The following is a 23409-nucleotide window of genomic DNA, read 5'->3' on the forward strand; positions in this document are numbered from 1 at the left end:
ACGTGCGCGAGGAGCCGCCCGGACCCGCCGGGAGCGCAAAGGCGGCTCAGCGCGCGTGCGCGGGCCCCCCGGGCTCCGAGGCGGCGGGAAGCTGGTTTTCTGAGCAGCAGCCGAGCTGCTTGGAGACGGATTGGAGACGACAGACCAATAAACAGACGCTTCATTGGCCTCGCGTGCTCGGGCTCCGGCTCTCCAGCTGCCTATTGGGCCTTTCAAGCAGAGCGGGGGCGTGACTCCCGCGGCTCCGCCCCGCGCTCTGGCCCCGCCCCCGGGTCCGGCTGAGGTCGCCGGACGGAAGCGAGCGGGTCCCGCCTCTTCCCTCCGCTCGTCGTCGCCGGAGACGCCGCCGCCGCCGCCGCCGCCTGCGCCGCCTGCGCCGCCGCCGCTGCCCGCTCTCGGGAGAGCCGGAGTCTCCGTGCCGCACCCTCGGTCCCGGCCGCGCGGAGCCGGGATGCCCTGCTCCTGCTGTGGGTCCTCATCATGGAGACCAAACGGGTGGAGATTCCCGGCAGCGTCCTGGACGATCTCTGCAGGTACCGCGTCGCCGCGGGCCGCCCTGGCCCCGCCGTCCCCTCCTGGTTTTCCCCCTCGTTGGCCGACCGCGGGGGCCGCTGCGTCTCGGCACCCTGCGCGCAGCCTTGTCCTGGCTCTCGGGTCCCGCGGCTGCACGCTGTCCCCGCTCGCCCCCGGTCGGGCAGCCCCGCGCTGTCCTTCCGCCGCAGCCCCGGGTCCTCCCTCGCAGGGCGCCGGGATTTCCTCATTTTCTCAGCTCCCCAGCTCTGGCTTTCCTGCAAGTGCAGCCGCTGCACCCGAGCCGGGCTCTGGAGCGTTTCTCGTCTGCTCCCTCTCCCTCCCATTGTTTTTTTCTGCCTCTGACTTTTATAGACCGTCTTCCCCTTCTCCCTCTGTCTCATCCCTCAGTTTTGTCCAAAGACCTCAGGGTTTTAAGTCTTATTCCTACGCTCCCGGACCTACGCAGGGAGCAGATTCAAACTTACCTTTTCGCCCATGTGTTCTTACGTCCGTGGCATTTCCTAAATTGTTAGAAATTATTGTCTTGAACATGAGAGACTCCTAACTCTGGGAAACGAACTAGGGGTGGGGGAAGGGAGGGGAGGGGGGCGGGGGGTGGGGGTGCGGGTGACTGGGGGACGGGATGAGCCCTGGGGGTTATGCTAGATGTTGGCAAATTGAACACCAGTAAAAAATAAATTTATAATAAAAAATAATAAAAAAAGAAATTATTGTCTTGTTCATTCCCAAACTTGTCACTGGGAGGGGGGGAAATCGAGAGTTTTCTTTCATCCTTTAATTTTCCTTAAAGGAAATTCTCAGTCGTCAGCGTTTTAACTCCTGATACACTAATACAAGAGGAGTTCTTTGCATTCTTCCCTCTTGTGAGCGATGATTTCAGATAGCCAAACTTAGGAGAAATGCACTTAAAATATTTTTTTTTTTCCCGAAGTAAAATTTTTGGTGCAGTAATACCCTGCGTTGTCGCTGGCTAAGTGCATTGTGAAATAAATTACAATTGAGTAAAAAAGCTCTGGTAAAATAACATCTTTTCAAGTACATTTACAGTATTTATGTGTAGACGTCTTTTAATTGTTGTTTTGCATTCACGCCTCCGTTTTTTTCTTTTGGATGAGAAGGAAAGAACTAATGTTGCGGAGGTATTGTTATATGCCAGGCATTGGGTGCTCCCTTCACACATAACGTTTTATTTAATCCTCTGAACAACCTCTGTTTGGTAGGTGCAGTTATTTTCATCTGATAAACAGAATCGTTTTGTAATTTACTCAAGGTCCTATTTTTGGTAATTTAGAAACTCAAGATTTGAAACCTAGGCCTTTTTCTCTCAGTGCCTGTGCTTTTTCTCTCCTACCCCAGGTAGATGGTACTGAAAGTCAAGTCTAACATTTTAAACCTTACAAAAGTACATGTAGATAAGTAAATAGACTAATTTTTAGAACTAATAAGAATGTTGCTGTGCTTTGGTGATGGCATGATTATGATTTTTGGGATTTGATCAATTCAACCTTTTTTTAAAAAAAAAATATTTTATTTATTCATTCATGAGAGACAGAGACAGAGAGAGAGAGAGGCAGAGACACAGGCAGAGGGAGAAGCAGGCTCCATGCAGGGAGCCCGACGTGGGACTTGATTCCGGGACTCCGGGATCATGCCCTGAGCCAAAGACAGACCCTGAACCACTGAGCCACCCAGGTGTCTCAATTCAACCATTAAAAATGCACTTATTTTTCTAGATCCCAAATTTCATAAGAGAAATGATGTATGTATATCTGTGTGGATAAATGACTGGACAAATATGTACGAGAAGTGGGGTTACAATTTTTATTTTTTTATTTTTCAAGATTTCCAAGATTTTTTAAAGGGGTGTGTATTTTATAGTTAGGAAAAAAGTAAAGATGACTGTGTTTGAAAAGGTGAGTAATAGTATGTATGGATTAATACGGATACAGATTAAACAAAAAGATAGGTAATCTTTTACAGGCATCTAAAATAATCCTCCTACTAGCGTGGGTTTATTTTGTATACTATGCAGGATTACATCTTTTAAAGAAGTCCTAGCAACCATTATGAAGGTGATTGATTTTATGTAGAACCTGTTTACTCACAAAATAATTGTGTTATATAAACAATACGTTAAACATCTGTTGAGTGTTAATGATTCTTGGTTTTCCATTTTCCAGTGAATGTATTTAAGCAATTTTATACAAATCTTTTGGAATAGGGTAACATTTTTTTCCTTTAAGAAAGGAGAGTAACATTTTTGCAATTATTGTGTTTGGCTATATAAATAAGGATTATATGTTTAAAAATCAGGGCTAGCTATTCAACTAATAAACCAAATAACCATTTCTTAAAACTTCAAGTTTTAAAAATAATGCTATTTAAAAGTTTGTATTATAATATTTTGTTGATTAAAGATTTTTAATGTAAACAATTCAGGCTTTTTTGATTGTGGGTTTTTTAGAAATAAATTTACTTACAATTTATGTTTAATTTCTATAAAAATGAAGCTTAAGTGGAAAAAGGTTAATTTTTCTGCACTCTTGTTCTTTTAAGTACCTCTTGATTTATGAGTTTGGTCTTGACTCTTGTTTTTATGTTTTCACCAATTCCGTTTATTATTAGCATATTAAAGAGGTTTTTTGTTTTTAATAATTTTTGATAAATTACATATTCTTGCTAATCTTGTCTACTTCATTGATCATATAGTAATAATTTTTGGAGAACTGTAAAATTGACAATGATTTTGATGTGAAGAATTAGAGTGGGAGACCATGTTTTTAAGATGTGACTTTGTAACCATTAGACTGCTTATAATCTAAGAGGTGGAATGTTATTTTTCAGATGGTTTCATATGTAACATTTCGTTTACTTGGATACCCTGCAGCCATTAGAAATTACTAAGGCAGTTAGCAAACAGTAAACTAGGGAAGATATTTTTGTCTTGAAATGTGTACAGTATACTATTATTGAGCATAGTAATCATTTGATGCCTTTTTTTTTTTTTTTTTTTTTAAGATCTTATTTATTTATTCACGAGAGACACACACAGGCAGAGGGAGAAGTCCAGAATCAGATTCGATCCCAGGGCCCCAGGATCACGCCCAGGGCTGAAGGCGGGCGCTAAAACGCTGCCATGATGCCTTTGGTTAAAACAAGCTTTTAAATGTGTGTGTATGTGTATGTACAAGAAGAGTGAGAGAATATATATCAAACTGAAAAACACTAGTTATTTCTGGATAGAATAAATTAGAGGAGAGGAAGGAAAGACTGTTGTCTATACTGTTCTAGTGAACATTCTAGTAAACTTGTGTGTAAAATGTAAATCTCCATTTTATGGTGATATTTGCCTCTTTTGCACCATGATTTTTGACGTTAAGTGAAAGATTTTTTCATTATTTAAATTAGCCTATTAAATACTTGAAAAGCATATTTTTAAAGTTAAAATTGATAACTACAACTTAAGTGGTTTCTTTTATTTATATTTTTATCTTTTTGAAGATTTTATTTATTCATGAGACACACACAGAAAGAGGCAGAGACACAGGCAGAGGGAGAAGCAGGCCCCATGCAGGGGGCCTGACGTGGGACTCGATCCCAGGTCTCCAGGATCATACCCTGGGCCAATGGCAGCGCTAAACCGCTGAGCCACCTGGGCTGCCCAGTTGTTTCTCTTTTAAAGACGTACTTGGAGTTCTTTAAAAACCCCTTTAAGAATTAAATGGTGAGGGCAGCCCGGGTAGCTCAACGGTTTAGCGCCACCCTCAGCCCAGGGCGCAATCCTGGAGACTGGGGATCGAGTCCGACTTTGGGCTCCCTGCATGGAGCCTGCTTCTTCCTCTGCCTGTGTCTGTCTGTGCCTCTCTCTTTCTCTCTCTCTGTCTCTCATGAATAAATAAACCCTTAAAAAAAAAAAAAAAAGAATTAAATGGTGAGTCCACTCTAGTGTTAAAAGGAGAAAGGTATTTACTGGCAAGTAATGTTGCTGCTGTTTTGGTGATTGTGTAAGTAATCAAATAATTTGTGCCCATCTTCAGGTTGCCATTTTAGTGTTCAATTCCGCAGCATTTTTGTACTAATCATAGTTCTACTGATGTTTTTATCTGTAGGAAAATTGAAACAATGACATTTTGTGAAGTGGAGAAATTTTTCCCATAACATAACAGTGAAAAGCATATATGTATATACATATTTTTATTTTTTAAGATTTTATTTATTAGCGAGGGCACATGTGCATGAGTGGGGTGAGGGGCAGAGGGAGAAGTGAGTAGACTCCTCATTGACCAGGGAGCGCGATTTGGGGCGCAATGTGGGACTTTATCCTGGGACTCCAGGGTAATGACCTGAGCTGAAGGCAGACCTAACTGATTGAGCCACCCAGGTGCCCCTATTTTAATTTTTTTATTTTTAGTAATCTCTGCACCCAATGTGGGGCTTGAACTCACGACCTGAGATAGAGTCACATGCTCCTCCAACAGAGCCAGCCAGACATCCTGGCACACACTTTTAAATCTTTAAAACAGAACAAAAATATTCACAGAATGAAAGCATCAAAGTGTAATTTTCATGTGTTAAAATAAAATTTTGGTTTTCTTTGTTCCTTTTTTTTTTTTTTTTTTTAGAGAAAAAAATGCATGGGTGTGTGTGCTCACAGTGGAATGATGTAGGGTGGGGACAGGGAGAGGAAGAGAGAGAATCTTAAGCTCCATACACAGCCCACTGTAGGGCTCCGTCTCATGACCCTGAGATCATGATCTGAGCTGAAATCAAGAGTCTGTCACTTAAATGAGCCACCCAGGAAGCATCTTTTTTCTTATAAAGTGTCTTTAAAAAGCCAGCTTTTATGAATGGATAAAGAAGATGTGGTCTATGTATACAATGGAATATTCCTCAGCCATTAGAAATGACAAATACCCACCATTTGCTTCGATGTGGATGGAACTGGAGGGTATTATGCTGAGTGAAGTCAATCGGAGAAGGACAAACATTATATGGTCTCATTCGTTTGGGGTATATAAATAATAGTGAAAGGGAATAGAGGAGAAGGGAGAAGAAATGGGTAGGAAATATCAGAAAAGGAGACAGAACATGGAAGACTCCTAACTCTGGGAAACGAACTAGGGGTGGTGGAAGGGGAGGAGGGCACTGAGGGGGGGCACTTGACGGGATGAGCACTGGGTGTTATTCTGTATGTTGGCAAATTGAACACCAATAAAAAATAAATTTATTAAAAAAATAAAACCAGCTTCTCTGGGTGATGGGCACTGAGGAGGGCATTTGACAGGATGAGTACTGGGTGTCATAGTATATGTTGGCAAATCGAACCTCAATAAAAATATTTTTAAAAAGCTTTTAGCTGTTAAAAAGATGTACTCATGTAAGGTTAAAAATCAAAGAGTACAAGTGAAGTTATAAAAGAAAAGCAGCCGTCTTCTTCCCTATCCCTTTTTATCTCAGTTCTGCTCTCCAGACTTTTACCTGTTTAGTGTTGAATTTTTCTGGTAGATAATTCAGTATTTTAAAATATAGTTGGACAAGTTTCTTTTTATCAACTTCAGGTGTTAGATTGAGAATTTAATTAACCTTGGTAGATATTAGGTGAGAGTTTAGTTAACCACAGGTACTGTTGCCTTTGCTCTACTTCTGATACAGTTATATTGCTATTCTGTTTTTTTTTGTTGTTGTTCTTTAATATTTTATTTGTCAGAGAGAGCGCGCGAGAGAGGATGCAACAAGCAGGGGGAGCTGCAGGCAGAAAGAGAAGCAGGCTGTCTGCTGAGCAAGGAGCCCATTGTGGGACTGGATCCCAGAACCTGGGATCATGACCTGAGCTGAAGACAGACGCTTAACTGTCTGAGCCACCCAGGCATCCCTTATGTCACTATTTTAAATTGTTCTGTTGGTTACCTTTGTGACTTTTTATTTCTGCTTTATGAACTTATGGACAGCATATTGAGTCTGTATTTGATAAGGTGAGGCAATCAATGCCACATCTTTTCTTCCTTTTCCTTTTTTTTTTTTTTAATTTTTATTTATTTATGATAGTCACACAGAGAGAGAGAGAGAGAGAGAGGCAGAGACACAGGCAGAGGGAGAAGCAGGCTCCATGCGCCGGGAGCCCGACATGGGATTCAATCCCAGGTCTCCAGGATCGCGCCCCGGGCCAAAGGCAGGCGCCAAACCGCTGCGCCACCCAGGGATCCCCTTCCTTTTCCTTCTTAACACATTCCTTTAGCTTCTATTCAGGTGAACTTAAAAATTGGTAATGTGGGCAGCCCTGGTGGCTCAGCGGTTTGGCGCCGCCTTCAGCCCAGGGCATGATCCTGGAGACCCAGAATCGAGTCCCACGTCGGGCTCCCTGCATGGAGCCTGCTTCTCCCTCTGCCTGTGTCTCTGCCTCTCTCTCTCTCTTTCTCTCTCTCTTTTTCTCTCTCTCTCTCTCTGTCTCTCATGAATAAATAAATAAAGTCTTTTAAAAAATTGGTAATGTTTATGTTCTTTTGTAACCTTATGAGGGCTGTTAGACTTTTTACTATTGGTTGATTGCAAAAGCTGAACAAGAATAATAGCATTTGTTATATGATATAACTAGGTACATCTTTTTCACAGTAGAGGCAAGTTTACAATGGCTAGGATTTTGTTTCTTTTCCCTCTAGCCATAGTTAGGAAACCCTGGTAAAGATCCCGAGAGAAAATGCCAAAATGAATTCTCCTTTCTTACATTCTCTAATTGGTCAAAATGATGCTGCCTTTTATAGTTTTTTCTTTTGCAGAAAGAAGCATATGCTTTCTTCATTATTCCCTCATTCTTTTTTTTTTTTTTTTAAGATTTTATTTATATTCATGAGAGAGGTAGAGACACAGGCAGAGGGAGAAGCAGGCTCCATGCAGGAAGCCCGATGTCGAACTCGATCCCAGGACTCTGGGATCACCCCCTGAGCCGAGGGCAGAAGCTCAACTGCTGAGCCACCCAGGTGTCCCCCTCATTCTTTTTTGTTTATTTATTTATTTTTAAGATTTTAAGTAATCTCTATACCCAGCTTAGGGCTCTACCTCAACCCCAAGATCAGGAGTTACATGCTCCACTGGCTGAGCCAGCCAGGAGCCCCTCTTTCTGGCTACTTTTTTCTTTTCTTTTCTTTTGATTTTTTTTTTTTTTTTTTTTTTTGTTGTTGTTGTTGTTGTTCTGAGTTTGGCTTTTGCTTAATATTTGGATTATGATTCTCTTGTACATTTACCTCTCTTCCCCAACACATTCAAAATACTTTCTCCCCTCCACCTGTCTGCTCCTTTATTATGTCCTTAGTCAGAATTCTTTTTTCCTGGAGCATGCTGTCTTGGAGACCTCCCTACCGGCTCAGTCAAGACTGCTGGTTCCCTGGACTTGCCAAACAACTGGCCTGCTAGAATTCCCTTTCATGGCTCTCCCAGGTTGTATCTTTTATCTCTTAAATCTCATCTTTTATGCTTTCTCGGTTTTCATTCTTGTTTTGCCAGTGCGCATTCTAGAGTGATTTCCTTTGAGGGTGTTACTAGGAAGTAAACTTCTGAGTCCTTATAGGACTAAAATGCCTGTTTCTCTTCTCACACTTATGCTCTCAGGTGGTCCAGGATTCTAGAAGATAACCTCAACACTATCTTCAGGGCCAGTTTTTAATTTTTATTAATTTTTATTTTTTTTAAGATTTATTTATTCATGAGAGACAGAGAGAAGCAGACATAGGCAGAGGGAGAAGCAGGCTCCCTGTGGGGAGCCTGATGCAAGACTCCATCCCAGGACCCCAGGATCATGACCTGAGTTGAAGGCAGACACTCAACCACTGAGCCACCTGGGTGTTCCAGGGCCAGTTTTTTAATGTAAATTTTTCTGTGTCATGCCTTAGATTTTCCTTTGATGTTGGATGATTTTTTGTTACTGTTTCATATTTAAGATGAGACTATAAGGGGCTTATTTATTGATAGGCTTCTCTTTTATGTGAGTGGATAGGGTGTTAGCTCTTACACTTGGAATCCTTGAAAACTGGTTTTGCTTTGGGGTACCAACACCCAAACCTATCAGCTAAAGTTAGAAAAGAACCTCAGGAGTTGTTCTTCCTTCCCCCACTCTTATGGGAGAAACTTCTGATTCAAAGGAGTGAAAGAAGAGTAGACCATCTTCTGTTACATAAGTGGACCTTTCTCTTCCCCTCTCCCTTTTTAAAAATGAAAGTAGAGCTGACACAGTATTACATTAGTTTGAGACATATAGTAAGTGATTCGACTCTGTTATGCTCACCGTAAGTATAGCTGTCATCTATCTACTGTACAAATGCTATTAAAATACCATTGACTATATTCCTTATATCGTACCTTTCATCTCTGTGACTTGCGCTTTCCTTTACCCATTTTGCCCATCCCCCTAATTCCTTCCTCTGTGGCAGCCATATTGTCTCTGTATTTATGGGCCCGTTTCTGTTTTGTTTATTCATTTGTTTAGATTCCAGACATAAGTGAAATCATACAGCATTTTTCTGAGTTGTTTCACTTGGCATAATACTCTTTAAGTCCCTCCATGTTCTTGCAAATGGCGAGTTCTTATTCTTTTTTATTGCTGAGTGATGTTCCATTGTAAATATGTATGTACATATGCACATATATATCCTCATTGTATATTGATGGGCACTTGGTTTGCTTCTATATCTTGACTATTGTAAATAATGCTACAATAAACATAGGGGTGTGTATATCTTCTTGAATTGGTGTTTTGTTTTCTTAGGGTAAATACCCTAAGAAATTATGGAATTATTGGTATTTCTATTTTTTTAATTTTTTGAGCAACCTTCAACTATTTTCAACAGTGGCTGCACTAGTTTAAATGCCCACCAACCATGCAAGAGGGTTTCTTTTTCTCCACATGCTTGCCAGCACTTATTTCTTGTCCTTTTCATTTTGGTCATTCTGAACAGGTATAAGATGATATTTCATTATAGTTTTGATTTGCATTTCCCTGATGATGAATGATGTTGAACATCTTTTCATGTGTCTCTTTGGCATCTCTGTGTCTTTGGAAAAATGTCTACTCATGTCCTCTGCTATTTTTAATCAGATTATTTTTTGATGGTTGTGTAAGTCCTTTATATATTTTTGGACATTAACCCTTTATCAGAATATCTTACATTCAGTAGATTGTTTTGTTGTGTTGTTGATGGTTTCCTTTGCTGTGCAGAAACTTTTTATTTTGATGTAGTCCCAGTGGTTTATTTTCTGCTTCTGTTTTCTTGTCTGAGGAGACATACCCAGAAAAATGTTGCTAAGTTCGATACCAAAGAAATTACTGCCTATGTTTTCTTCCAGGAGTTTTACAGTTTCATGTTTTACAGTTAGATCTTTACTCCATTTTGAGTTTATTTTTGTGTATGGTGTTACAAAAGAGCCCAGTTTCATACTCTTGTATGTAGATATCCAGTTTTCCTAGCACCATTTATTGAAGAGACTATCTTTTCCCATATATATTCTTGGATCCTTTGTCATAGATTAATTGACCTTATAAATATGGGCTTATTTCTGGGTTCTCTGTTCCATTGATGTATGTGTCTGTTTTTGTGCTAGTACCATACTATTTTGATGATTATAGCTTGGTGGTATATCTTTTTCTTTTAAGATTTTATTTATTTATTAGAGAGAGTAAATGAGCATAAGGGAGAGGGAGAGATTTTAAAGCAGACTCTGTGCTCAGCGCAGAGCCTGATGTCGGGCTTGATCCCACAACTGCAAGATCATGAACTGAGCCAAAACCAAGAAAGCAACCAACTTGCCTAGCCAACTGAGCCACAAGGTGCCCCTCTTATTTATTTATTTATTTATTTATTTATTTATTTATTTACTTACTTACTTACTTACTTACTTACTTTACTTACTAGAAAGAGAGAGAGAATAAGCCTGAGCAAAGGGAGAGGGGAGAAGCAAACGCCCTGCTGAGCAGGGAGCCTGACACATCCCAGCTTGCTATATGTTGAAATCTGAGAGTGTGGTATCTCCATCTTTCTTGTTCTTTCTCAAGAAGACTGACTGTTGAGGATCTTCTGTGGTTCCATTACAAATATTAGGATTATTCTACCTCTGAAAAATGCTATTGGTATTTTGATATAGGAATTGCATTAAATCTATAGATTGCTTTAGGTAGTCTGGATGTTTTAAAAATATTAATTCTTCAATCCATGAGCATGGAATGTCTTTCCATTTGTGTTGGCTTTAATTTCTTTCATCAGTGTTTTATAGTTTTTAGGGTATAGATCTTTAACCTCCTTGGTTAAATTTATTACTAGGTATTTTATTTTTTTTGGTGGAGTTGTAAATGAGATTTTCTTTCTTTTTTTCTTTTTAAAGGTTTTATTTATTTATTCATGAGATACACACACACAAAGAGGCAGAGACTTAGGCAAAGGGAGAAGCAGACTCCCTGTAGGGAGCTTGATAAGGGACTTGATCCCAGGACCCCAGGATCACGACCTGAGCCAAAAGCCACCCAGGTGCCCCTGTTTTCTTATTCTCCTTCATTATCAGTGCATGAAATGCAACAGATTTCTATATATTAACTTTGTATCCTGTAACTTTATGAATTCATTTACTTCTAAGGGTTTTTTTTTTTTTGTTGTTGACTCTTTATAGTTTTCTGTGTATATCTACATACATTGACAGTTTTATTTCTGCCTTAACCAGTTTTGATGCCTTTTTATTTCTTTTTCTTGTTTGCTTCAACTAAGCCTTTGAATACTGTGTTGAATAAGTGACAGGAGTGGGCATCCTTATCTCATGTGCCCAATCTTAGAGAAAAAAAAAGCTTAGTTTTTCACCACTGAGTATGATATAAGCTGTGGATTTGTTATATATGGCCTTTATATGTTGTGGTATCCTTTCTCTAAATCCACTGTTTTTTTTGAGTTTTTATCATGAGTAGATGTTGAATTTTGCCAAATGCTTTTTCTGCATCTGTTGAGATGATCATATGATTTTTATCCTTCATTTTGTTAATGTGGTGTATCATGTTGGTTGATTTGTGAATATTGAACTGTCCTTGCATCCCAGGAGTAAATCTCACTTGATAGTGGCAAAGATTCTTTTTATATATTGTTATATGTAGTTTGCTAATATTTTGTTGAGGATTTTTGTGTCTATTTATCAGGGATATTGGCCTATAGTTTTCTTTTGTAGTGTTTTGGTATCCGGGTAATGCCTCGTAGAAAGTATTTGGAAATTTTCCTACTTGTATTTTTTGGAATAGTTTGAAGACAATTAGGTATTAACTCTTTAAATGTTTGGTGGAATTAATTTGTCAATCAGTCTAGTCCTGGACTTTGTTTTTTGGGACTTTTTGGATTACTGATTCAATTTTGTTACTAAGAATCAGTCTGTTCAGATTTTCTGTTTCTTCCTGATTCATTTTTGGAAGATTATAGGTTTCTAAGAATTTATCTGTTTCTTCTAAGTTGTCCGGTTTGTTGGAATATAATTTTTCATAGTAGCCTCTTAATCATTTGTTTTTCTGTGGTGTCAGTTCTTATTTTCTGATTTTATTTATTTGGGTCTTTTCTATTTTTCTCTTGATGGGTCTAAAGGTTTATCAATTTTGTTTGTATTTACAAGGAACAAGCTCTTGGTTTCATTGATCTTTTTTAGTTTATCATTTATTTGTGCTCTGATCTTTATTATTCCCTTTTTTTCTGCTAACTTTGGGTTTGTTCCTTTTTTAATTCCTCTAGATGTAATTAATGTTAGATTGTTTGAGATTCTTCTTGTTTCATGAGCAGGCCTGTATTGCTATAAGTTTCCCTCTTACAGCTGTTTTGCTACATCCTAAAGATTTTGGACTGTTCTATTTTCAGTGTTACTGGTTGCCATGTATTTTTAAATTTCCTCTTTAATTTCTTCTTTGACCTATTGGTTGCTTAGTAGCATGTTGTTTAGTCTCCATGGTTTGTGTTTTTCCTAGTTTTTTTTTCCTTTTATTTTTAAATTTTTTATTAAAGACTTTATTTGAGAACGTGTGTAAGAGCTGGGGGGGGGAGGGGGGGCAAAAGGAGAGGGAGAGCTGACACAGGGCTTGATCCCAGGACTGAATCTTAACCTGTGCTGAAGTCAGACACTTAACTGACTGAACCACTCAGGTGCCGTTGTAGTTTTTTTTTCTTATAATTGAGTTCTAGTTTTATACTGTTGTGGTTGGAAAAGATGCATGATATGATTTCAGCCTTAAATTTACGGAGACTTGTTTTGTAGCCTAATGTGTGATCCATCCTGGGAAATGTTTCATGGGTACTTGATAAGAATGTGTTTAAAAAAAAAAAAAAAAGGAAAAGAATATGTACTCTATTATGGTATGGAATATTCTGTATGTATATGTTAAGTCCATTTGGTCTGTTGTGACATTCAAAGACACTATTTCCTTACTGAATTTTTTTTTTTTTTTTTTTTTGCCTGCATGATCTATCAATCAGTATATGTGAGTGGGGTGTTCACATTCCCTGTTGTATTACTGTCAATTTCTCCTATGTCTGTTAATACTTGCTTTATTTAGGTGCTTCAGTGTTGGGTACATATATTTACAATTGTTATATCTTTTTTTTTTATTGATACTTTTACCATTAGGTAATGCCCTTCTTTGCCTCTTGTTACAGTATTTGTTTTGAGGTCTGTTTTGTCATATATATATATATATATATATACACACACACACACACACACACACACACACATATATATATTCCTGGTCTCCCCTGCCCCACTTTCATTTGCATAGACTATCTTTTTTCCATCTCATCACTTTCAGTCAATAGGTATCTTTAGGTCTGAAGTAAGTCTTATGTAAGCAGTGTATAGCTGAGTCTTCTTTTGTTGTTGTTTGTTCTGTCACCCCATGTCATTCGTTTGGAGCCTTTAGACCATTTACATTTAAAGTATTCTCCAATATATATAAAAAATAATATTAGTAATTCTCAATGGACTATACTACTCAGCCATCAAAAAAAAAAAAAAAGCTTGCCATTTTCAACAACGTGGATGGAACTAGAGGGTATTGTGCTGAGTGAAATAAGTCAATCAGAGGGGTACCTGGGTGGCTTGGTGGTTGAGAGTCTGCTTTTGGCTCAGATCCGGATCCTAGGGTTCTGGGATTGAGTCCCACATTGGGTACCCCATGGGGAGTCTGCTTCTCCCTCTGCCTGTCTACATCTCTGCCTCTTTCTCTGTGTCTCTCATGAATAAAGAAATAAAATCTTAAAAAAAAAAAAAAAGTGAATCAGTTAAAGACAATTATATGATCTCATTCATATGGAATTTAAGAAACAAAACAGGAGCATAGGGGAAGGGAAGGAAAAATAAACAAGATGAAATCAGAGAGGGAGACAAACCGTGAGAGACTCTTAATCATAGGAAACAAACAGGGTTGCTGGAGGGGTGGGATGGGGGATGGGGTAACTGGGTGATGGACATTAGAGTGGGCATGTGATATAACGAGCACTTTGTATTATATAAGACTGAATCACTGAACTCTGCCTCTGAAATTAATACTATATGTTAATTAGTTGAATTTTAAAAAGCTGAAAATTAATTATTGGTAGGTGTATACTTGCATTTTGTTAATTGCTTTCCAGTTGTTATGCAGTTGCTCTCTGTTCGGTCTTCTTGCTCTTTCCTTGTGCTGAGGACTTTCTTTGGTGTTAAATTTGGCTTTCTTTCTTACTTTACTGTGCCTATTACAGGTTTTTGGTTTGTAGTTACCCTGAGATTCATATATAACCTCCTAAATGTATAGCATGCTTCAGTTGATCACTTCAGTTTGAACACATTCTAAAAGAATTCCATTTTTACCATTCCTCATGCTTTATGTATATGTTGTCATATTTTACATCTTTTTGTTTTGTGAGTCTCCTTAACTAATTTTTTAGATACAATTGATTTGACTACTTTTGTCTTTCAACCTTCATGTTAGCTTTATAAGTGATTGCTCTGTTACTTTTAGTGTATGTTTGCTTTTACTCATGAAGTTTTTTTTCCTTTCATAATTTTTTTTTTTCTAATTATGGCTTTTTCTTTTATACTTAGAGAAGTCTCTAGTATTCTTTAAGGCTGGTTTAATGGTGTTGAACTCCTTTCACTTTTGTGTCAGTAACTGTTTATCTTTTCTTCAATTCTGAATGATAATTTTGCCAGGTAGATTGTTCTTGGTTGTAGATTTTTTTCCTTTCAGCATTCTAAATATGTAAGCCACTCGTTTTTGGCCTGCATAATTTTTGCTGAAAAATTAGCTGTAAATCAGTGGTTGAGCGCCTGCCTTTGGCTCAGGGAGTGATCCCAGGGTCCTGAGATCAAGTCCCACATCGGGCTTCCTGCGGGAAGCCTGCTTCTCCCTCTGCCTGTGTCTCTCTGCTTCTCTCTCTGTGTCTCTTATGAATAAATAAAATCTTTTAAAAAAATGTAATACTTTAAAGATGAAGCAGCTAACATCATTCCTGTTTGAATGAATGAATATATTTGTATATATTAGAAAATGTTAGCAATCATGAGAGGAAATCCTACTGAAAGTTGTTTTCTTGTTCCCCTTTATATGAGCTCTTAAGATTATCTTTGTACTTGTTAACAAAGGGTAAATGGCCTCTTAAAATCTGAGTGAGATAACTGTGATAAACTTTTTTTTCCCCAGACTCTTCTTCCCTGTGCAGCATTAGTATAGGGGTGAACATAGCTGCCTTCCAGACTCCTCTTCCTGTAGTAATTTCCCCCCAATTTTGCCTCCTTGATCAGCCCTGCTCTTGGTTTCTTTTTTATGTTGGTGGGTCAGGGATGAGGTAGTTAAATAGATTAAAATCATTACGGTTTGTAAATGTAATTTAAATGTTTTTTGTTTTTGACAGCCGATTTATTTTGCATATTCCCAGTGAGGAAAGAGACAATGCTATCCGAGTGTGTTTTCAGATTGAACTTGCCCATTGGTTTTACTTGGATTTCTACATGCAGAACACACCAGGATTACCTCAGTGTGGGATAAGAGACTTTGCTAAAGCTGATATCCTTTTTATTACTATAATGACTGTCTTCATTATTGCTAATAAAATATTTTAGCACAGATTTCCTTTTGATTGTCTTTGAGATTTAAAACTTATTAGGTAAACATACTTGATTTCTAAAATTTGTCAAATATAAATAGTAGACAGAATTTAATAGTATTTTAATTTTGATGTAGAGGATTCCTTGAAATGTATATGGTGATTAGAATTAAATTTGATTTTCTCTTTCAGAAATAACCAACTTATTTCTAGAACTGATCTGTTTTTTACTTCTTGCTGTTCCATTTAATCAGATGATCTTTATTTTTATTTTTTAATATTTTTAAAAGATTTTATTTATTCACGAGAGACACAGAGAGAGAGGTAGAGACGCAGGCAGAGGGAGAAACAGGCTCTATGCAGGGAGCCCAATGTGGGACTTGATCCTGGGTCTCCAGGATCACGCCCTGAGCTGAGTGAAGGCGGTGCTAAACTGCTGAGCCACCCGGGCTACCCCAGATGATCTTTATTTTTTAAAATATTTATTTATTTATTTGAGAGAAAGAGAGCATGAGTAGGGGAAGGGGTGGGAGAGGGGGAAGCAGACTCCTCACTGAGCAGAGAGCCGAGGTGGGGCTTGATCCCAAGACTCTGGGATCATGATTTGAGCTGAAGGTAGATGCTTATTAACAAACTGAGCTACCTAGGTGCCCCAGTCAGATGATCTTTAATCAGATTGCTACCTTTCGGGATAGAGATTCTTAAATAATTATTGAATACTTAATATGTTAAAAGCAATGTTTTTAGTTTTGTGGCTAATACAAAGAAGTCTTTGTTTTCAAAGGTCTTTTTCTCCTATTTACAAATAAGATAGAAGCTTGTTTGTTATAAAAGATAACACTTGAAAATTCAAGATTTTTTTTTTATAAATTTTTATTTATTTATGATAGTCACACAGAGAGAGAGAGAGAGGCAGAGACACAGGCAGAGGGAGAAGCAGGCTCCATGCACTGGGAGGCCGACGTGGGATTCGATCCCAGGTCTCCAGGATCGCGCCCTGGGGCAAAGGCAGGCGCCAAACTGCTGCGCCACCCAGGGATCCCGAAAATTCAAGATTATTATAATTATTTTTAAAGATTTATTTATTGGGACACCTGGGTCGCTCAGTGGTTGGGTGGCTTAGTGATTACATCTGCCTTTGGCTCAGGTTATGATCCCGGGGTCCTGGGATTGGGTCCTGCGTCACACTCCTGTAGGGAGCCTGCTTCTTGCTTGGCCTAGGTCTCTGCCTCTCTCTCTCTCCCTGTGTCTCTCATGAATATATAAATAAAATCTTTTTTAAAAATAAAGTTTCTATTTTCTATTCTTTTTCTTTACCCACAAATTCACTGTATTGTGCTAGAATTGGAGTAAGAATGAAAATAGTCATTGTACTTATTAACCCCCTATAATTTTCTTTGAGCTCCATGAAATAAGCCCTCCCTTGTCCAGGTCATTGTAGAAAATGAATGAAACACTTTGTTCTAATGACTGTTACCCATAAAACATTTTTGAACAAGGCTAAGGAATATTATGCTCAAAATGGTATTCAAGAAGCTTTATTTGGTAGGATAGGTTAAACCATAGAATGGGCTGTCAAATAACTTGAGATCATAGCAATAAGGTCCTAAACCATAGTAGAGGGACTACAAAGAAAAGACTGAAGAGACATTTTAGTTCCGAAATGATCAAGCTGTTTGATTAAATAGGAAGAAGTCAATGAGGAATCAAAAAGGTTATCATCTAAGATCATGGTAGGATTTTGGAGGGAGATTACTGTCTAAAATATATCTAGAGCAGATTTTTCATGTTTATGCAAAAAATGTCAGTTTTATAAAAAGGGAAAGTAAAAAAAACTGGATTTTTTTCTTAATGCATATAATACAAGTGGACATGTGCTTCAAATTCTTACTTTCTTTAATCAGTGTAACATATATTTTAGAACTACAATTGACCCTTGAACAATATGGGCATTGGGGTCCTGACATTCTGTGTAGTAAAATGTGTGTATAATTTTTGACTCCCCAAAACTTAACTGCTAATAACCTACTATTGACCAGAAGCCTTACTGGTAAAATAGTTGATTAATTCCTATTTTGCATGTGATATGTATTATATACTGTATTCTCAAAGTAAACTAAGCTAGAGAAAAGAAAATGTCATTAAAACCATAACGAAGAGGAGATACATTTACAGTTTTGTACTGTACTTACTGAAAAAAAAATCTGCATATAAGTAGACCCATGCATTTCAAACCTGTGTTGTTCAAGCATCACCTATACTGTGTAAAGGCCCAGTAACTTGGGATACCTGGGTGGCTCAGAGGTTGAGCGTCTGCTTTCAGCTCAGGGCGTGTTCCCAGGGTCCTGGGATCAAGTTCCACATCAGGCTCTCCACAGGGCCTGCTTATTCCTCTGCTTACGTCTCTGCCACTCTCTGTGTCTCTCAAAAAAATAAAATAAAATAAAAAATCTAAATAAATAAATAAATAAATAAATGGCCCAATAACTTGGGATATGACCTGAGCCGAGGGCAGACACTTAACCAGCTGAGCCACCCAGGCTCCCCTTAAAAATGTTTTAATTATATAAGCAATTAATTCATGTACTTGGTAAAGACATTCAACAGTAGAGTGGTGGTATAATTCATCCCTAGTGTTAACCACTTTTTACTTGTTTTGATGGTTTCTACTTTTCACTATTGTATATGTATACTGTACTTTTGTTTCTTGCTCTCATTTAGTATGACTAAGAGACTCCTGAGTGAGACTAAGTATTGACTCCTGATGTGGTGAATTCGACTCAGTATTTGACTTGTTCACATGGTCCTGAATTTATTCATGTTAACTTGGAAATCTAAGACTTTGATTATGCAAAGCTTACCTGATCTGTGTCTAGGCTAAATGCAGAAGTTAGCAGTGACTTGTTCAGGAGAAAACCAATGTGGGGAAAAAAGCAAGGAGGAGAAATTTAGGTGAGGATTTGAGTAATTTCATATAATATTCATAAGTTGTTTTAAGTAGATTTCTATCTGTATATAATAAGTACTTAAGCTGTATTTAGAGAGAAAGGAGCTTCCTTAACACTATGTATACTCTTCAGTCATTGTCCGTTTTTGCTGCCTCAAGGTGAAGATGTGGAAAAAATTTTGGATGAATGGAAGGAATATAAAATGGGAGTACCAACCTATGGTGCAATTATTCTTGATGAGACGCTTGAAAATGTGAGTGTAATAAAAGATTTTTAGTGCAACCATCAGCTCTTTTCATCTTATTTGTAAAATATATGTTATTTATATAATGCTCTAAAGTGAGGTTTTAAAATAGACTTTTAGTGCTGAAAGGCCAAATATTGCATATTTTGTCTGCATTCTGGGTCTTAATATTTTATAATTGTAGTATGACTTATTGCAAAGAAATGTCATTTAATTGTTGAAGAAATACCTTAAAATGAGCAGAATGCCTTTCTTCACACTAGTAGTATAGTCAGACTATTGGAAGATATCAAAACCAAGAACTGTATAAAATTATTGGTGATAACAGTTACTTGAAGTAAGGAAAAAGATACCTTTGACTTTTTTTTTTTTTTTTTTTTTGATACCTTTGACTTTTAGAAAGGAGTGTGAGAAAGGAGGGCAAGTTTTATTTTTACCTCTGCTTATTTTTATAGGTACTACTGGTTCAGGGGTATCTAGCAAAATCAGGCTGGGGATTTCCAAAAGGAAAAGTAAACAAAGAAGAAGCTCCTCATGATTGTGCTGCTAGAGAGGTGAGTTACTGCAGTTTGAAACAGTAACATTTGCTAATCATGCTTTGAGTGTGCTTTTTAAGCCATGGTGACTTACTGTTTGGACCATCTAATGTTTCTAGAACTTGACTGCATGAAGTAACTTATCTTTTATAATGATTCTTTTGTCCATATCTCTGTCATTTATTCTTCCCTTATTTCTATTTTCTTTTTTGCCCATTTTTAATTATCACTAATTCCTTCCTATTTTGATGATACAGTGTCTACCTTTTTTTAAGAATTGGATTTGCAATTGGTAAAACATTTTGGCAATTACAATGCTTGTTTTATGTTTTATAGTCTTGGCTTCCAGACAAGTACACAATTTGAGCTTTCCTAAGAAATTTACATTTGTTACTTAAAACCCTCTCTAGTTTCCTATTGCCTATGATTCTTTTCAGTATTGAAACTCCCTCTCTAATCCCCAACATAAAATTTAGCTATTCCTAAATTTATTTGCCTTTATTCTCAGTCAAAAGAATTTATTCTCTTTGCGTTCGACTGCTTTGTTTCAGCCTCTAAACTTTGCTAATATATTGCCATAACTGGAAGGTTCATTCTTCTTCCCTGCCTATTCAAGTCCTATCTAGACCCAGCTCAAATTATCCTTTTTCCCTGAAGGATTGCCACCAGCTAGCTCTGTATACAGGACCTGAATTTCTTATTTGTAAAATGAGGTTTAGAGTGATTTTTTTTTAATCGAAGTATAGTTTACAAACTGTTACATTAGTTTCAGATGTACAATCTAGGAATTCAGCAGTTCTAAACATTATATTATGCTCATCACAAGTGTAGCTATCATTTGTCACCATCAAAGTTCTTAAAATACCATTGGCTGTATTCCCTACATGGTACCTTTCATCCCTGTGTCTTACTCATTCCATAATTGGAATTCTGTGTATCCCACTCCTCTTCATCCATTTTGCCCATTCCCCAATATGCTCCCCTGTGGCAACTGTCAATTCTCTATTTATGGGTCTGTTTCTGCTTTTGGTTTGTTTTGTTTTTTAGATTACACATAAGTGAAATCATATGGTAATGTCTTTCTCTAACTTATTCCACCTAATGTAATACTCTCTAGTTCCCATCCATGTTGTTGCAGATGACAAAATCTCATTCTTTTTTATGGTGGATAGTCCTCTGGTGTGTGTGTGTGTGTGTGTGTGTACACATCAGATCTTTATTCAGTCATCTCTCAGTGGACACTGGGTTGCTTCCATGTCTTGGCTATTATAAATAATGCTGTAATAAACATAGTGCATATACCATTTTCAATTAGTGTTTTCATATTCTTTGGGTAAATACATAGTAGTGGAATTACTGGATCATGTGGTATTTTTATTTTTAATGTTTTGAGGGACCTCCAACACTGTTATGCACAATGGTGGCACCTGTTTGTATCCCACCAACAGTGCATGGGGGTTTCTTTTTCTCCGCATGTTCACCAGCACTTGTTATTTCTTGTCGTTTTGAATCTAGCCATTCTGTAGAGTGGATAATTTCTAAAGTTCATTCTTAATTAAAATTCTATTTATTTAAAAATTTAGCCAGCGAACTCTACCCTACAGTAGTGTCTGAACTTTAACAACAGCTATCATCTAGAGATTTACTTGGCATTAATTATATAGTACCTGTGATACATTGTGTACTGTGTTCTTATTTAGCAGTTCCTTGTCATTTATCACATTACATCTTATCCTTGAAATTTAGACATTGAGCTATAAAAAAGCATGATATAGGGATCCCTGGGTGGCGCAGTGGTTTGGCGCCTGCCTTTGGCCCAGGGCACGATCCTGGAGACTCAGGATCGAATCCCACGTCGGGCTCCCTGCATGGAGCCTGCTTCTCCCTCTGCCTGTGTCTCTGCCTCTCTCTCCCTCTCTCTGTGTGACTATCATAAATAAATAAAAATTTATAAAAAAAAAAAAAAAGCATGATATAATGGGAAGAAATCTAGTCTAGGAGTTGAAAGATTTTTGTTCCAGTATAGTTCTCGTATGTTAGTCAATAGCCTAACCCTGTCCCACTAGCCTAAGCCTGTCCCACTTAATTTCTCTGTAGGATACACATTTATTAAGAAGAGTTATTTAAGGGAGCCTGAGTGGCTTAGTGGTTGGGCAGCTGCCTTCAGCTCAGGTTGTGATCCCAAGATCCAGGATCGAGTCCCGCATAGGGCTCCTGTGAAGAGCCGGCTTCTCCATCTGCCTATGTCTCTGCCCCCCTCTCTCGCTCTGTCTGTCTCTCATGAATAAATAAGTAAATCTTAAAAAAAAAAAAAAGTTACTTAAGGGCTTCATAACTAGAAGTAAATATCTTTAAAATCCAAAGTGATAACTGTTAACTTTGAAATATTTTGAGATGGCAGTATGGATTTTGTGGCATATCTCATTTGGATTTTTTTCTTTTGTTTTCTTTTCTTTTGACTCGGTGTTTTCCTGCAGCAGTGTTCACCACTTGATTTAAGTTTGGATGTAATTATTAGTGAGTGATAGTAATTAAGATTTTTTTTTTAGATTTTATTTATTTTATTTTTATTTTTTATTTATTCATGAGACAGAGAGAGAGACAGAGAGGCAGAGGCACAGGCAGAGGGAGAAGCAGCTCCATGCAGGGAGCCCAACATGGGACTTGATCCCAGGACTCCAGGATCATGCCCTGGGCTGAAGGTGGCGCTAAACCGCTGAGCCACCTTGGCTGCCCAGTAATTAGGGTTCTTAAAAAACCAGTAGTAGTTATTTAACATAGGAAAACCATTAGTGGTTCTTTACTTTGGAGTAGGATTTAAAAGATGAATAAAACTGCATTTTAAATTTAGCTAATCTAAGTAAGCGTTTGCAGCAGCTTATATAGACAAAGCCATTGTATACAGGTAAGTGAAGGTTTATGCACACTTCTTAAAATTGAAAGCTGTTTAGGTAGTAGGTAAGAAATTGACACATAACCCAATAGCTTTCCCTTTCCTTTCTATAGATGGTAGGAGACAAAATGGAGCAGTTGTAGTCTCCCTTTTTATGTCCTCAAACTTTGTGGTCCTCTTGCTCAAAAGGAAGGACAAAATAGGAATCATACCATCCTACTTAGAACAATTGATGTGTAGTTCTGTATGTGGAGTTAGATTAGTTCAATAGCAGTAAGGTAATTGCCTGGGTCCAGAAAAGACACAGCATTAACTAGAAAACAGGCTAAATTTGGACTAAATTTGCTGAGATCGGCTGTCTCAGTAACAGGATCTTTTTGCAGGAACTCTGAGAAAATCAGATATTTAAACTTGCAAAACTGAAGAGAAGTACCCAAGGGATCATCTCCATGTACCACTAGAACCTTTCTTCTGACCAGTTTTGTACACTATACTGTAAAGAGTCAGGATGATGCAGAAATAAGATACTGGGGTAGTGGGGTGGTGGGGAGGAGAGAGGCAGAGGCAGTTAACCTGTATTTGTTTTCTGTTCTGGGATACTCAGATAAAAGATTGTCCTACTCATGTGCTGCTAATTTCAGTAATGTTTATAGATCACATAGTTTATAAGAAAATAAATTTTATTAGGACTTGAGGAGTGGAAGAATGGAGTGTAGATGATAGGATAGATGATAGGATGCTACAGAGATGTAGCATCTCTGGGGGGATAGCATCCCCTTGTAGGGTGGATACAGGCATTATGGGAGATGATGATCTCTACTTTATAGGAGAGGAACTGAAACTGCAGTTTAGTAATATACCAGATTCTCACAGTGAGCAGCAGAACAGGGATGCAAAACCGTGGTGGTTGGTCCTGGGGTCCATGTTCCTGACTACTACAATAGACAGTCAAGGAATATTTGTAAATGGGCATTTGTAAGCACAGATGAAAATGGAAGGAATTTGTGATTTTTAAGGTCTATGTATTTTCTAATAACACCTTTCTGATTTGAATCATTGATTTTTTTTTTTCTGTTTTAGAGTTTTTGTCTTGCTCTGAGGAAGGCCACAAGTATTCTTAGAAACCATAGTCCCTTAATTTCAGGGAAAAACTTTTTTCTTTTGATAATAAGAA

The 23409-nt window shown here is 38.0% G+C and overlaps 1 protein-coding gene across 1 annotated transcript in view; it reads left to right on the top strand.

Annotated features, from left to right (window-relative positions):
- Window positions 1-347: 347 nt before the first annotated feature.
- DCP2 (decapping mRNA 2) overlaps window positions 348-23409 on the top strand; it is a 52523-nt gene continuing 29461 nt past the window's right edge. Inside the window, exons 1-4 of the mRNA XM_072823924.1 lie at window positions 348-533; window positions 15423-15574; window positions 18688-18815; window positions 19262-19360. Coding sequence (XP_072680025.1) covers window positions 481-533; window positions 15423-15574; window positions 18688-18815; window positions 19262-19360 — 432 coding nt within the window. The 5' untranslated portion in view covers window positions 348-480. The remainder of the gene's footprint in view (window positions 534-15422; window positions 15575-18687; window positions 18816-19261; window positions 19361-23409) is intronic.

The sequence above is a fragment of the Canis lupus genome, chromosome 4, assembly GCF_048164855.1.
Source record: "Canis lupus baileyi chromosome 4, mCanLup2.hap1, whole genome shotgun sequence".
NCBI classification, from domain to species: Eukaryota; Metazoa; Chordata; class Mammalia; order Carnivora; family Canidae; genus Canis; species Canis lupus.